The sequence below is a fragment of the Nerophis ophidion genome, linkage group LG27 (assembly GCF_033978795.1).
Source record: "Nerophis ophidion isolate RoL-2023_Sa linkage group LG27, RoL_Noph_v1.0, whole genome shotgun sequence".
NCBI lineage: Eukaryota > Metazoa > Chordata > Actinopteri > Syngnathiformes > Syngnathidae > Nerophis > Nerophis ophidion.
Window position 1 is genome coordinate 23,439,496 of NC_084637.1, and position 17,500 is coordinate 23,456,995.

The 17,500-nt window shown below is 35.9% G+C and overlaps 1 protein-coding gene and 1 pseudogene across 1 annotated transcript in view; both read left to right on the forward strand.

The window, feature by feature from the left end:
• LOC133544461 (suppressor of tumorigenicity 14 protein homolog) overlaps positions 1-17,500 on the forward strand; it is a 480,364-nt pseudogene that overhangs the window by 375,939 nt on the left and 86,925 nt on the right.
• Positions 1-17,500, forward strand: part of LOC133544042 (semaphorin-3G-like) — a 169,445-nt gene that overhangs the window by 133,590 nt on the left and 18,355 nt on the right. The window contains exons 11-14 of the mRNA XM_061889067.1: positions 8,286-8,517; positions 15,735-15,826; positions 15,898-15,939; positions 17,256-17,481. Coding sequence (XP_061745051.1) covers positions 8,286-8,517; positions 15,735-15,826; positions 15,898-15,939; positions 17,256-17,481 — 592 coding nt within the window. The remainder of the gene's footprint in view (positions 1-8,285; positions 8,518-15,734; positions 15,827-15,897; positions 15,940-17,255; positions 17,482-17,500) is intronic.

Here is a 17,500-nt window from a genome sequence, read left to right on the forward strand (position 1 = left end):
TAGATATTGAATCGTAATTAAGAATATTTTGCTAAAAAAATTGAAAAACAAATACAAACATTTAAAAAAAAATTGAACAAAAGAATATGTTGCTAAGTTTTCTGATCATGTTGTATAATGCAAAGTAATTTATAGAGATAAGATGATAACAACAGGTCAAGGGTCGTAATAGTATGGCAATATGGACTTTGGACACCATGGACTACAATTTCGGGGAAATTTGGGGGCGGTATAGCTCAGTTGGTAGAGTGGCTTTGCCAGCAACTTGAGGGTTCCAGGTTGAATCCCAGCTTCCGCCATCCTAGTCACTGCTGTTGTGTCCTTGGGCAAGACACTTTACTCACCTGCTCCCAGTGCCACCCACACTGGTTTACATGTAACTTAGATATTGGGGTTTCACTATGTAAAAGCGCTTTGAGTCACTAGAGAAAAGCGCTATATAAATATAATTCACTTCACTTCATTACCAGACAACTTTATAACCAGCTGGTCATAAAGTCATAAAGGCTCGACTTTTCAAAATGTGCTACCTCGATGCTAATCCTCATTGGATATGACATACAAATGCTACCAATTAGCATTAGGGATTTTACATGGCGATTTCAACACCTCCAGATTTGTAAATGAAAACCACAACCAGGATGCACGCTACGATTGAAAACAACTGGCGTGTGATAAGTACAATACTGTACTGGGAATTTTCTAATCAAGTAGGCAAACAAAATTGTCTTTCTTGGATTTATTGGAGTAGTTTGAGCACCTCAAAAAGCCCAGGTCACATTCACTGCAAAGTATGTAAGGAGTGTGCAATAGGAAGAAAGGGCGGGAGGGAGTAGGCTCAGTTTGGCGGGGGTACAGAACTGCCCGCGTGCTAACATCTTTGTTAATTTTGCAGGATTATACCTCAGTGTCAAATATTTTTATATCTTACATATGAATACTGTCTGCGTACTGACATAAGCATGCTATCTGTTTAGCAAAATTTGCAAGTATGCACTTCAGAATTATATTTTGTTACTTTACTTTATCTTGTTAGCATGATTGCTTCTTAACTAAGTTGGCAAGTAAAGACCTCAGAGTCATAAATTGTTACTTGACTTTGTGTTGTTAGCATAATAGCTTCTTAACTAAGTTGGCAAGTATACACCTTAAAGTCATAAATCATTACCTTATTTTATCTTGTTAGCATGATAGCTTCTTAACTAAGTTTGCAAGTATACACCTCAGAGCATACTTGCCAACCCTCCCGGATTTTCTGGGAGACTCCCGAAATTCAGCGCCTCTACCGAAAACCTCCCGGGATACATTTTCTCCCAAAAATCAGGCGGAGCTGGAGGCCACGCCTCCTCCAGCTCCATGAGAACCTGACTCAGCAATGTTATGACCCTCTTAAACAGGACAATACTGCCATCTACTGTACATCGAATAGAATAGAATGTAAATATATTCTACATATATTCTACATTTAAGTGCAGTCAAGGAACATGCATTAGGGAGTCTGTCCTGAAGCCCACAGTAAAGAGATGTAACTTCATCACGTCGACTGGTTATTGACTCCAACCCAATATATTACACCGTCGACGAGCAAAATGAAGAATTACGCTTGCAAGTTCCAGAACGATTGGAAACAGGAATTTCAGCTTATCCAGGAGAGTTCGAAGGAGAAGGGGTATGTTGCCTGTAAATTTTGTAGAACAGACTTCTCCATTGAACACGGCGGCCGAATGCATATACTCAGCCATGAACGGTCAGCGAAGCACAAAGCGTCCGCAGCGCAGCATCGTTCACAACCCAGTATTATGGGCCACCTTGCAAAATGGAGAACCGATGGTGTAACTTATGCTGAGACAAAGATGGCTATGCTGATAGCTGGACGCAACATCACGTTCTCATTTGCGGATGTCTACAACAAATCCGTGATATATGTTCCCGGATTGGGAGATCGCTCGCCAATACGCAAATGGCAGAACAAAGGTTACTCAAATAGTAAAAGGCAAGTGTTGTTGGCTTTTTTTTTAGTAACCAGCAAGGACAGTACAGTTAGTGGAACAAGTGTGTTTTCATCACTGTGTATTTGATTGGTGCGGTCGGAAATTCAACTATTTCTTTAATCTATATATATAATATAATAAATATATATAGCTAGAATTCACTGAAAGTCAAGTATTTCATATATATATATATATATATATATATATATATATATATATATATGTATGAAATATATATGAAATACTCAAGTTGGTGAATTATACTCCTCCCCTCTTAACCACGCCCCCACCCCACCTACGCCTCCGCCCCCCCCACCCCCCCACCTCCCGAAATCGGAGGTCTCAAGGTTGGCAAGTATGTCTCCGAGTCATAATTTGTTACTTGACTTTGTGTTGTTAGCATGGTAGCTTCTTAACTAAGTTGGCAAATATACACCTCAGAGTCATAATTCGTCACTTTACTTAATCTTGTTAGCATGATAGCTTCTTAACTAAGTTGGCAAGTATACACCTCAGAGTCAAAATGTGTTACTTTACTTTGTGTTGTTAACATGTCAAACTTAGCATAATAGATTTTTTGCACATTTTGCGGGCATACACCTCAGAGTGAGATAGTTTGTTATTTTGCATATAACTGTCTGCATGTTAATGTAAGCATGCTAGTTTTATAGCGAATTTTGCAAGTATCTACCTCAGTGTCAAATATTTAGTCATTTTACGTATGTCGACTGTTGGCATGTTTACTTTAGCATGCCAGCTTTTTAGCCCATTTTGCAAGGTATACACCTCAGAGTCATATTGTGTTACGTTATCTTGTTAGCATAATAAATTATAAACTAATTTGGCAAGTATACACTTTAGAGTCATATTTTGTTATTTGACTTCGCGTTGTTAGCATGCTAACCTTAGAATACTAGATTGTAAGCACATTTTGCAGGTGTACACATACAGAGTTAAATGTTCAGTAATTTCAGGCTAGCTTTTTGTGTGTTTATTTGACAGGTAAAGACTTACGAGTAATATATTTCCTTACTTATATTGCTAGCACGCTCGCAGTTAGCATTTCAATTTGACTTTGGCTTTTGAACATCCACACACAATTTCTACGTAAATAGTTTTTCCTAGTTTCTTGATATAAATCTAACCTTATCTCGCATCAAAACCCCATCCATCCATTCATTTTCTACCGCTTGTACCTTTCATAACTCTGATATTAATAAAAATGTTTTGTCACATGAGGTGTGGAAAAAGCCCGATGTCCGTAAAGTAAACGTTTGGTCGCTGTGTACATTCAGAGCAGGGGTGCCCAAACCTTTTCCGCTGAGGTCCACAGACTGACAAATCAAAGGATGTGGTCGCCATTTTGGTAGTTTTCTCCTTCAAAACCAGTACAATAGAAAATGCATTTTCAGTAGAAATTCCATGTGAATGCTTAAGATTCAAAGCCGAGCTGAAATGTCAACAGTTAGTGCGCTAGCCAGATAGCGTCAAGCAATGAAATATAAGAGCAACATAGCACGTTAACAGTACGATGCTGACAATGGCATGGTTACAGTTAAAATTAGTGAAATATTAAAATACACGACAGCCAAGTTAGCTAAAAATGCTACCATACTAATGTTAGAATACAAAAATGCAAACTAACTTGCGTCAACTACCAAAATCTAATACTGTGTTGTGTTTACCTGGAAACAAATGTTTAATTTGCTAGCGTGCTATTAACAGCATACTGCGTATATACCTACAAAATTAGCTAAAAAAAAAAAAAATTGTGTACTAATGCTAACATGCTAACAGGTATCATATGTCAAGTAAAAAAATATTTGATGTTTTTCTGCAAAATTATAATATTAGAATGCTATCGATTGTACCGTGCAGTGTTAAAAATTGTGCTATTATTATTATAATATTAATTTAATTCTTAAAATAAAAAAATTATAAATTAAATAAATACATACGTAAATAAATAATATATATATTTATAATTGGTGGCTAAAAAAGGAAGAATTATACATTTTTGAAAATTATGAATTGATTTAAGGATTGCAGTTCGGATGTGAATCAATATTTTTTTGCACCCCTAAAAATTCAGTGTTAAAAATTTAGTGTAACAAAATTCAGTGTCCAAAAAATAAGTGTAAAACAATTTACTACAGAAAAATCAGTGTGTTAAATTTCAGTGTAAAAAATTCAGGTTAAAAAAAATCAGTGTAAAAAAATTAAGTATAAAACAATTCCGTGTAAAAAATCAGTGTAGCAAAATTCAGTGTAAAAATTTAGGTTAAAAAAATTCAGTGTAAAAAAATCAGTGTAAAAATTCAGTGTAAAAAGTTCAATGTTAAAAAATTCAGTGTAGCAAAATTCAGTGTAAAAATTTCAGGTTAAAACAATTCAGTGTAAAAAAACTTAGTGTAAAAAAACTCAGTGTAAAATATTCACTGGAAAACAATTCAGTGTAAAAAAAATTCAGTGTAAAAAAATCACTGTAAAAACGGGCCACACCTTGGACACCTCTGCCTTGGAGCCTGTCCTAATTTCCAACACAAGCACCCACAATCACAAGGCGCTCGTTGAGCCTCGTCTGCGGAGCGAGTGGGAACCTATGAACGTATGAATCCCACGCAAGAGCAACAGAAATTGCTGAGTGTTCACTCTGCTGATTAACAGGAATGTGCAGCTGGCACATATCTGTTCTCTTTCAAAAAAAAAAAATCAAAGATAAAAATATTAGTCCACCACAAGTCATTTGGCGTGTTTGTTTAAGCACCAGTCAGAATTCCAACGGCTTACTTTTTTGGCAACACTCTGTTCTTTTTATTGGGTTCCTCGCCCTAAAAGATTAAAGCTGGAGGCTAAGACTCGTCCATCACGTCTCCTTGTTTAGCCGTCAGAATGAAAAGCAGACTTTGATTGTTAACTCTGGCTGTTTATCTAGGATGCAAGTATTCTTCTGATGGGATCTTCTTCATTGTTTGCCTGACCTTTGGTTTTTATCGCTTCTTTGTGTCACGTCTAACAGCCTTTGTCCGTCAAGGAGTATCATGTTCATCTCGCTTTTAGTCTTGTGCCAGATATGTGGAGTGTTTTGAATAAATCAAATAAATCTGTTGATCCGGTTTGATTCATAGATTCTCGATTCGATCTGCCGCTCCTCACAGATTTGAATGGATAATATAGTCTAGATTCAACATGGTTTTCGATTGAGCCTGTTATTGCAATTTATTATTTGGTGTAATAATTATCATGAAACTTTTTCAGAACAAGTTGCAGGTTGATAGAGTTCAAACGTCTATATATACATACATCGTTTCCCCTACATGTAAACAATCGTGCCGCGCCGCCACTGCTGGATAAATACCGCCAAACCTTCAAAATAATATTTTTTTATGTGAAAACATTTACATGAGAACATATAGAGAAATATATTAATATATGTATGAATATTAATATATATGTATATATATGCATATATAAAAGAAAATGTATACACACATATATATATATATGTATATATATATATATATATATATATATATGTATATATATATATATTTATATATATATGTATATATATATATATATATATATATATATATATATATATATATACATATATATATAAAAAGTATTTAGTCAGCCACCGATTGTGCAAGTTCTCCCACTTAAAATGATGACAGAGGTCTATAATTTTCATCATAAGTACACTTCAACTGTGAGAGACAGAATGTGACAAAAAAATCCAGGAATTCCCCTTGTAGGAATTTTAAATAATTTATTTGTAAATTATGGTGGAAAATAAGTATTTGGTCAACCATTCAAAGCCCTCACTGATGGAGGGAGGTTTTGGCTCAAAATCTCACGATACATGGCCCCATTAATTATTTTCTTAATACGGATCAATCGTCCTGTCCCCTTAGCAGAAAAACAGCCCCAAAGCATGATGTTTCCACCCCCATGCTTCACAGTAGGTGTGGTGTACTTGGGATGCAACTGAGTATTCTTCTTCCTCCAAACACGACGAGTTGAGTTTAAACCAAAAAGTTCTATTTTGGTTTCATCTGACCACATGACTTTCTCCCAATCCTCTGCTGTATCATCCATGTGCTCTCTGGCAAACTTCAGGCGGGCCTGGACATGCACTGGCTTAAGCAGGGGGACACATCTGGCACTTCAGGATTCAATTCCCCGTCAGCGTAGTGTGTTACTGATGGTAACATTTGTTACTTTGGTCCCAGCTCTCTGCAGGTCATTCACCAGGTCCCCCCGTGTGTTTCTGGAATTTTTGCTCACCGTTCTCATGATCATTTTGACCCCACGGGATGAGATCTTGCGTGCAGCCCCAGATCGAGGGAGATTATCAGTGGTCTTGTATGTCTTCCATTTTCTGATAATTGCTTGATTTTTTCACACCAAGCTACTTGCCCTTGGTAGATTCACTCATCCCAGTCTGGTGCAAGTCTACAATTTTTTTCCTGGTGTCCTTCGACAGCTCTTTGGTCTTGGCCATAGTGGAGTTTGGAGTCTGACTGTTTGAGGCTGTGGACAGGTGTCTTTTATACAGATAACGAGTTCAAACAGCTTCCATTAATACAGGTAACGAGTAGAGAACAGAAGAGCTTCTTAAAGAAGAAGTTACAGGTCTGTGAGAGCCAGAGGTCCTTCTTGTTTGAAGTGACCAAATACTTATTTTTCACCATTATTTACAAATAAATTATTTAAAATTCCTACAATGTGATCTCCTGGATTTTTTTTTTCACATTCTGTCTCTCACAGTTAAAGTGTGTCCTATGATGAAAATTACAGACCTCTGTCATCATTTTAAGTGGGAGAACTTGCACAATCAGTGGCTGACTAAATACTTTTATGCTCCACTCTGCATTTCTTATTATTGATTTTTGAAAATATTAATCAATTTATAATACCAATATCATATATATATATTTATATATATATACAAATATATATATATATATATATATATACAAATATGTATATATATATATATATATATATATATATATATGTATGTATATATATATATATATATATATATATATATATATATATATATATATATATATATATATATATATATATATATATATATATATATATATATGTATGTATATATATATATATATATATATATATATATATACACACACATTTAGATTTTTTGATATATGCATGTATATATGTATATGCATTCCATAATAATGCATTGATATATGTATATATATATTTGGTCGCTGAAAAAGGAAGAATTTTTTTTTTTTTAAACTATGAATCGATTTAAGGATTGTGATTCAGATGTGAATACATTTTTTTGTGCACATTAAAAAATAAGTGTAAAAAAATTCAGTGTAAAAAATCAGTGTAACAAAATTTTGTGGATTAAAATTGAGTTTAGAAAAAATCAGTGTCAAAACAATCAGTGTATAAAAATTCAGTGCTTTAAAATTATGTGTATAAAAAAATAGTATATGAAAATTCAGTGTGTAAAAGAAGTTCACTGTATTAGAATTTGGTGTATAAAAAATCCAGTCACATCAATTCAGTGTCAAATAAAAGCTTTCGTAATAAAGACACAAATTAACTTCCATTTAAAAAAAGTGCCAAAAACTGGTACCCTTGAGTATGGGTATTGATTCCCCGGTACCAAAAATTGCTACTGTATCAGTTAAAAATGTGAACGGTACCCATCCCTAGTCCTGATACAATTTTTTTCACTACTGACACCATATTGATCTCGGTACCTTGAGTATTGGCCGATCTGATAGATATCAGCAGGAATCGTACATACATTCACTGAGTTAAACTGTAGTAAGTGGAATTGCGCGGACACGTTTGTTCCTGGATACTTTCTGATATGCCTTGGAGACATTATATGTGTAAGTAACATGCAGTAGTTTGTATTACACGGCAATATTGTTCATTGATTATTAGGTATGGGTAGTTTGTGCGCTACTGTGTGCTTAGCTGTGGTGTAGCTCCTCGTAGCCTATAGCCTACTATACATAAAATTTGAAAACACTACATAAGAAGCTATTTTTTAAACAAACATTAATGAAGATTTGGCGTGCCTAAGAAGGGAAACATAAACCAGTATATTGCAGAAGCCATGTTATAATAGCTAGCAGTCAATGGCAAAACTGCTGGCTCAGCATTATTGGCGCTGGCAACACTTTAAAGCGGTAGTTGACCTGCCATCTTTAACAGTGAGTAAAAACTCCTAGGGGCTTGCCTACAGCCACAGAGGTTAACGCTAATGTTTCCTACCCGCTGTTCCTCCAGTGTCCGAGTAAAATCACCAACCAGCCCGGCAGAGAGTTCGCCAGCACCAAAGACTTCCCCGACTCCGTGCTCCAGTTTGCCCGCGGCCACCCGCTCATGTGGCGCCCGGTGCAGCCCGCACTGCGACAGCCGGTCTTGGTCAAGGCCAACGTTCCTTACAGGCTCAAGCAGATCGTGGTGGACCGCGTAGAGGCCGAGGACGGCCAGTATGATGTCATGTTCATCAGCACGGGTAAAAAGACTGCAATCACTCATTACACTTGGGAAAAAAATGTTCCTAACCTTTTTTTCCAATCACAGTGAATGTGAGTGTGAATGTTGTCTGTCTATCTGTTTTGGCTTTGCGATGAGGTGGTGACTTGTCCAGGGTGTACACTGCCTTCCGCCCGATTGTAGCTGAGATAGGCGCCAGCGCCCCCCGCGACCCCAAAAAGGGAATAAGCGGTAGAAAATGGATGGATGGATGGAGTAACTTACCTACTGTAAAACAATAACCGTAAATTTTATGATAAAAAAAATAAATAAACAATCGTCATTAATAAATAACAGTGATAATGTTTTATAATTTACAGTAATACAGTGGAAAAGCCACTGTAAATTTTACAGTAAAAAAAATGGCAAACTGTTATTGTAAAAATAACAATGGTACCATTTTCATATTTACAGTAATTAACTGTAAAAATAGTGACCAAAATTTTATGGTGAAAAGTAAATGGCAGCTCAGTTACCAGAAATGTACCTGAAAAAATAACAGTAATACTGTTTTTGAATTTATATATACATATATATATATATATATATATATATATATATATATATATATATATATATATATATATATATATATATATATGGTTGGGGACCACTGATTTACAGTAAAGTGCTGTAAACTTCGCGTTGTTAGCATGCTAACCTTAGAATACTAGATTGTAAGCACATTTTGCAGGTGTACACATACAGAGTTAAATGTTCAGTAATTTCAGGCTAGCTTCTTGTGTGTTTATTTGACAGGTAAAGACTTACGAGTCATATATTTCCTTACTTATATTGCTAGCACGCTCGCAGTTAGCATTTCAATTTGACTTTGGCTTTTGAACATCCACACACAATTTCTACGTAAATAGTTTTTTCTAGTTTCTTGATATAAATCTAACCTTATCTCGCATCATAACCCCATCCATCCATTCATTTTCTACCGCTTGTACCTTTCATAACTCTGATATTAATAAAAATGTTTTGTCACATGAGGTGTGGAATATATATATATATATATATATATATATATATATATATATATATATATATATATATATATATATATATATAGACATACATATATATATATTTCACAGTCAAATTTGCGGTCTTTATGTTTACAGCACTTTACTGTAAATCAGTGGTCCCCAACCACCGGGCTGCAGGACTGATTGGTACCGGGCCACACAAGAAATAAAAAAAAAATACATATATATTATTAAATAAATATTAAATCAACATAAAAAACACAATATGTACATTATATATCAATATAGATCTATACAGTCTGCAGGGATACAGTCCGTAAGCCCACATGATTGTATTTCTTCCTAAAAAAAAAAAAAAAAGGTTGTATTTACTGCTGTAAATACAAAAATAATGTCACATACATTTTTTAAAAAATAACTGTGGCACCGATTTTTTATTTATAATTATTATATCCATCCATTTTCTACCGCTTATTCCCTTTGGGGTCGCGGTGCCTATCTCAGCTACAATCGGGCGGAAGACGGGGCACACCCTGGACAAGTCGCCACCTCATCACAGTAATTATTATATTATGATAAAATATGATATTAGTATTATTTAATTCAATTTTCAGTATGAAACCCATTGTACATTTTACAATTTAAAAAAACTGTCAGCTCAATCGCCACAATGGTACCGACTTCCTATTTACAGTAATTCACTGTAAAAATAACGACCGTAAACTTTGTGGTAAGAAGTAAATGGCAGCTCAGTTACTAGAATTTATAAAAATAATAGTAGTACTCTTTTTAATTTTCAGAATGTTGGTGTATAAATCACCGTAAACTTTACAGTAAAAAAAACCCTTCAACATTTTATCGTAAAAATAACAGATGTTCCGTTTTCATATTAACAATAATTTACTGTAAAAATAACGACCAACATTTTTAAATACCGGCAATTGAGATGCCATTTCCCCCCCCCCCCCCCTCCCCCCTGTAAAATCTAAGGTCTTTATTTTTGCAGTGCTTTACTGTAAACAGAAAATAATGTCACATGAATAAAAAAAAATAACTGTGGTGTCGTTCTTTAATTTACAGTAATTCAGCGTAAAAACCATCGTATATTTTACGGTAAAAATAACTGTCAACTCAATCGCCACAATTGTACCGACTTTACATTTACAGTAATACAATGTAAAAATAACGATCGTAAATGTTTTGGTAAAAAGTAAATGGCGGCTCAGAATTTTTATGAAAAAATAACAAAAGTACTTTTTTTTAATTTACAGAATTTTGGTGTATAAACTACCGTAAATTTTACAGTAAAAAAAAGGCAAAATTTTATCGTAAAAATATCAAAGCTACCGTTTTCATATTTACAGTAATTTACTGTAAAAATAACAAACAACATTTGAAATACCGGCGACTGAGCTGCCAGTTTGTCTTTTTACCCTAAAATCTACAGTCTTTTTATTTTCACAGTGCTTTACTGTAAATGGAAAAATAATGTAGCATAATTTTTTTTCAAAAGAACTGTGGCACTGTATACCAACTTCCCATTTACAGTAATACACTGTAAACTTAACGACAGGAAAATTTATGGTAAAAAGTAAATGGCAGCTCGATTACCAGAATTTTACCGAAAAATTAACAGTAGAACTGTTTTTTAATCTACATAATTTTGGTGTAGCAAAACACCGAAAATTTTACAGTTAAAAAAAGGGAACATTTAATCGTAAAATTAATGGAGGTACCGTTTTCATATTTACAGTAATTTACTGTAAAAACAATAAGCAACATTTTAAAAGACCGCCGACCGAACTGCAAGTTTAGTTTTTTTCCTGTAAAATCTACAGTCTTTATTTTTACAGTACTTTACTGTAAACATAAAAATAATGTCACATTATTATTTTTTTTAAATAACTGTGGCACCGTTTTTTTTTTAATTTACAGTAATACAGTGTAAAATCAATCCTAAATTTTACGGTGACAAAAAAAAGTCTGCTCAATCGTCACAATTGTACCGACTTCCCATTTACAGTAATACACTGTAAAAATAGCAACCGTAAATTGTATGGTAAAAAGTAAATGGCAGCTCATTTACCAGAATTTTTTTTTAATTTACAAAATTTTGGTGTAAAAACAACTTTACATTTTCCTCGAAAAAAAAAAAAAATTGGCAGGTCAGTCACTATAATTTTACTGTAAAAATGTTGCAAGAACATAATTCTATTTGCAGTAATGTACTTTAAAGACAATGTCCGTAGATTTAACAGTAAAAAAATGGCAGCTATTTTAACATAAAAATAACAGTGGTACTGGTTTATGATTTACAGTAATTTAGTGGAAAAGCCATCGTAATTCTACAGTGAAAAAACTGGCAACTCGATCGACCAAATTTTATCATCAAAATAACACTGCTACTGTTTTCTTATTTACAGTAATATACCGTAAAAATAACGACCATACATTTTGAAATACCGGCAACTGAGCTGCCAGTTTATTTTTTTACTGTAAAATCTACGGTTATTATTTTTACAGTGCTTTACTGTAAATAGAAAAATAGTGTCACATTGTTTTTTTTTAAGTAACAGTGGCACTGTTTTTTGTTTATTTACAGTAATTCAGTGTAATTAACACTGTAAATTTTACGGTTAACCAAAAAATTGGCAGCTCAATCGCCAAAATTGTGCCGAATTTAAATTTACAGTAATACACTGGAAGAATAATATACGTTCAATTTATGTAAAGAAAACAAATTGCAGGTAAGTTGCCAGAATTTAAGCGACAAAAATAAAAGTGGTACTGTTTATTACTTTAGAAAAGTTTTGTGTAAAAACCACCGTAAATTTTACAGTAAAAAAAAAAAAAAAAAAAAACACACCATACATTTTACGCTGAAAAAAATGGCAGCTTAATCGCCAGAGTTGTACCAAAAAATAACAACGGTACTGTTTTTATTTAAATTTACAGCAGTACAGTGTTAAAACCAGCATCAATTTTACCCGAAAAATGTAAAACATTCACCTCAGTCACCGAAATTAAGTGTAAAAATGTATGCGAAACTATTATTCTATTTACAGTAAAACACTGTAAAAATTACCATGGGTTTTACGGTAAAAAAAAATTAACTGGCAGCTAAGACGCCGGTTTTTGACCTTATTTAATTTACAGTAATTCAGTGAAAAACACAAAAAATGTACAGGTGGTTATATATATATATATATATATATATATATATATATATATATATATATATATATATATATATGTATATATACATAACCACTGCAACCTAAAGAATGTCCTCCCAAAATACCATCAATATGTGAACTTTCCTACGAGGGGAAAAAACTCTCTGGACCAAGTATACTGCAACGTGAGGGGAGCCTACAAGGCTGTACCCAGACCACACTTTGGACTATCTGATCACATCTCAGCTTTTCTATATCCAGCGTACAGACAGCGCCTCAAGCAAGCCCCCACAGTGAGAAAAACTGTTCAAGTGTGGAATGAAGACACTGAACGTGTGCTTCAGGACTGCTTTGGGAGTACAGACTGGGACATGTTCAAAACTGATGCTCAGAGGGATGATGGTACTGTGGACATAGAGAAATATGCTGGCTACATCAGCACATATGTGGAAAACATTGTTCCCACAAAACAATACAAGATTTACCCAAACCAAAAACCCTGTATTAACTGTGATGTTCGGTCCAAGTTACATGCCCGCTCCACTGCATTTGTCTCAGGCAACGCTGAGGACTACAAGAAGGCCAGATATGACCTGCGTAAATCCATCAGTGAGGCCAAGGGACAATACAGACAAAAGCTGGAGGGATTCTACTCCACCACAGATTCCTGCAACACATCACAGACTACAAGCAGGGTAGCACGGGGGTCACAAACAGCCAACGATCACTGCCAGATGAGCTGAATGAGTTCTACGCCCGCTTCGAGGTCCTCAACACCAACCAACAGAGAGGGGGGTTCTGACCACGGAGCGCACGCAGGACCCACCACTCACTGTGACGACAGCAGAGGTACGTACAGTTCTGAGGAGAACAAACCCACGGAAGGCAGCTGGCCCAGACAACATCACTGGCCAGGCCCTCGGGATGTGTTCGTCAGAACTGGCTGACGTACTTGCTGACATATACAACTTGTCACTAGCACAAGCAGTTGTGCCCACCTGCCTCAAGACCACCACCATCGTGCCCCTGCCAAAGAAAAATACTGTGAACTGTCTGAATGACTATCGCCCTGTTGCACTCACCCCAATAGTGATGAAGTGCTTCGAGAGTATAGTCATGTTACACATCAAGAAGACCATCCCAGACACACTGGACCCTCTACAGTTTGCCTACTGGCAGAACCGGTCCACTGAGGATGCAGTCAACACTGTCATCCACACCACCCTCACCCACTTAGAGGGAAGGGACACCTATGCCAGGCTATTATTCATCGACTACATCCCTGATTTTAACACGGTTACCCCACAAAAACTCACTGCTAAACTCCTCACTGTTGGTCTGACACCAACTCTCTGTGACTGGGTCCTGAACTTTCTCACAAACTGGCCCCAGTCAGTCAAAATCGGCATCCAGACATCGGGCACAAAGGTTCTAAGCATAGGGACCCCCCAAGGCTGCGTGCTGACCCCCCTACTGTACACCCTCTTGACACACGACTGTGTGGCCTCCCAAAACAACACCAGTATCATTAAGTTTGCAGATGATACCACGGTCGTCGGACTGATCACCGAGGCAGCGTACAGAAGGGAGGTAGCGGAACTGGTGGCCTGGTGTCAGGATAATAATCCCTCCTTGAACACAGACAAGACCAAGGAGATGATTATTGACCCACGGAGAAGGAGTGCACAGTACACACCTTTGTACATAGGGGGGACAAAGGTGGACAGGGTGAAAACCTTTGAATTCCTCGGGACTCACATCAGCGAGGACCTCACCTGGGATCACAACACCCAACAAACAATAAAGAAAGCCCAGCAGCGACTGTACTTCCTAAAACGGCTGAGAAAATTTGGCATGCCGCCTAAAATTCTCAGCGACTTCTATAGAAGTACGGTTGAGAGTGTCCTTGCCAGCTCAATCACGGTCTGGTATGGAAACTGCACTGCTAAGGACAGGAAGGCACTCCAGCAAGTGATTAAAACTGTTCAGTACATATCAGGAGCAGCCTTCCCCTCACTACAGGACATGTACTCTACCAGGGCCACCAGGAGAGCACACAACATAAAGGACAGTACACACCCCCAGCACAGTCTCTTCAGCCTCCTACCATCAGGCAGACTATACAGGAGCCTGAAATCCAGGACTACGAGACTGACAAACAGTTTCTACCCACAGGCCATTAGGCTTGTGAATGCTAACTTGTGAATGCTAGCTCCCCCCCTCCCCCCATTTTTACTTTGTCTTTTTGAACAAAAGACAGGTACCTTGACCACCCTGAACTCCGAACAATCACTGTAGACACTTTTTACCTTTGATCACTAAAGACACTTTAACTGCTGCTGTGACCCAAGGTCACCTGGGTCACCTGGGGCGGTAGAGCTCGTTTGGTAGAGTGGCCGTGCCAGCAACTTGAGGGTTCCAGGTTCGATTCCCGCTCTCGCCATCCTAGTCACTGCCGTTGTGTCTTTGGGCAAGACACTTTACCCACCTGCTCCCAGTGCCAACCACACTGGTTTAAATGTAACTTAGATATTGGGTTTCACTATGTAAAGCGCTTTGAGTTACTTGAGAAAAGCGCTATATAAATATAATTCACTTTACTTCACCTCCATATATATACTGTTGACTGTCAATCGGAATGTGCAATAATGTTATGTTACTTACTGTGCCTTGTATATACTTTTTTATTTTTATTTTTTATTTTTAGCTAAGTACCGTGTGACTTGTTGAAGGGTGGACCAGCAAAGTAAGATTTTCATTGTCTGACAAACTGTCTCTTTAACTGTGCATATGACAATAAACAATCTTGAATCTTGAATCTTGAATCTTGAATATAGATTTGACTTGATTTTTTACAGCGTGTCGCTATTATTGTGACCAAAGATTTGACTTGTTTTTTTTACAGCATGTTAATATTATTGTGAATATAGATTTTACTTCCTTTTTTACGGCGCGTTAATTAATATTATTGTGAATATAGATTTGACTTGACTTTTTACAGCGTGTTAATGAATATTATTGTGTTTCAGACGTCGGCAGCGTGCTGAAAGTCATCGCACTGCATGCTGGGAACAGCCTGGAAACAGAAGAGGTGACCCTGGAGGAGCTCCAAGTCCTCAAAGTATGTGTCTCTCACCACTCAGACCGCACGTCTCCTCTCACTCGCTAAATAACGTGCCATTGTCGCCTCAGGTGCCCATGCCAATCACATCGCTGGATATATCCGTGAAAAGAGTAAGTCCACTTCCCTCCAAAACATTCTGTCAGCCAACTTTACCACTTTTGGACATCATGTTGGTTCTTTTTACTGATAACCACAGTTTTTTTGTGCAAAATCCTATTATGTAGAGCAGTGGTGTCCAAATTGTGGCCCGGGGGCCATTTGCAGCTCAAAGCTCATTTTTTATTGGCAAAGTTGAAAAATACTTCTGAAAAAAAAAAAAAAGTAGTATAAAAGAGCAAATGTAACAAGAAAAAGTTGCAAAGTTGACACAAAGCTGCCATGCAGGCTGTTTTTGTCTTTAAAACTGTCATCACTCAAAACATAATAATGACTCAAAATCAATGTCGTTATGAATTATTGACCTGCAGTATTTAAGGCTTTAATCACTTCACATCACATCAACATTTGGACAAAATATTGTGTTTTTGTGCGTGTTTGTCATATAACAGAAACTAAGTTTTCTTTGTCAAAAAAGGCATAAAACAAACAAAAAAGTAGGAAAAATCCAAATATATATATATATATATATATATATATGTAATAATGTTTTTAGTAAAAAATAAAAAAATTAAATATATATATTGCATATTTTGTCTGTTTTCTTAGACACAAAGGCATAAAACAAATACAAAAAACATGAAAAAGTACAAAAAAATTATAAAAGACCTAAGTGTTTTAGTAAAAAAAGGAAAAAATATATATATATACACTGTATCTATATATGAATATGTGTATATATATATATATATATGTATATATATATATATATATATATATATATATATATATATATATATATATATATATATATATATATATATATATATACTGCATATTTTGTGTTTTCTTTGACGAAAAGTGCATAAAACAAACAAAAAAAATATTTAAAAGTAATCAAAAATTTAATAGATTTAAGTGTTGAGAGTAAAAAAAATTGATTAAAAAAATATATATATATATACATATATAGCATGAGTAAAAACTAATTTAATACACTAAGTGTTAATGGTAAAAAAAAAGTTTGAAAAAAAATAACATGTCACATTTTGTGTTTTTGTCATAAAAACAGTGTTTTGACAGAAAGGCATAAAACATAAAAATAAATAACTTTAAATGGACAGTTGTTCTAGAGATTAAAGTGTTGAATAAAAACTATTTAAAAAACAATAAAACGACTAATTTTTAACTGAGAGCCTCCTGGGTGCCTGGGACCAAGCTTGAGGGGAGGCCTAAAGGTTCAAATTTTTTTCATGGTTTTGTAAAAGAAAAAGCTCAAAATGTTTTAGTTTGTCAGAGTAAACCGTTGTTGGGCCCTTGCTCTCCTTAGCAAGCCCTGTACGTGGGCTCCGAGGCGGGCGTGGTCCAGGTGAAGCTGCATCGCTGCCAGACCTACGGGAAGGCGTGTGCCGAGTGCTGCCTGGCCAGAGACCCTTACTGCGCCTGGGATGGCACGTCCTGCACTCGATACGTGCCCGGCAGCAAGCGCCGCTACCGCCGGCAGGACATCAGGCACGGGAACCCGGTGCTGCAATGTCTGGACCAGAACTTTGGTGGTAAAGTATTACAAGTTCA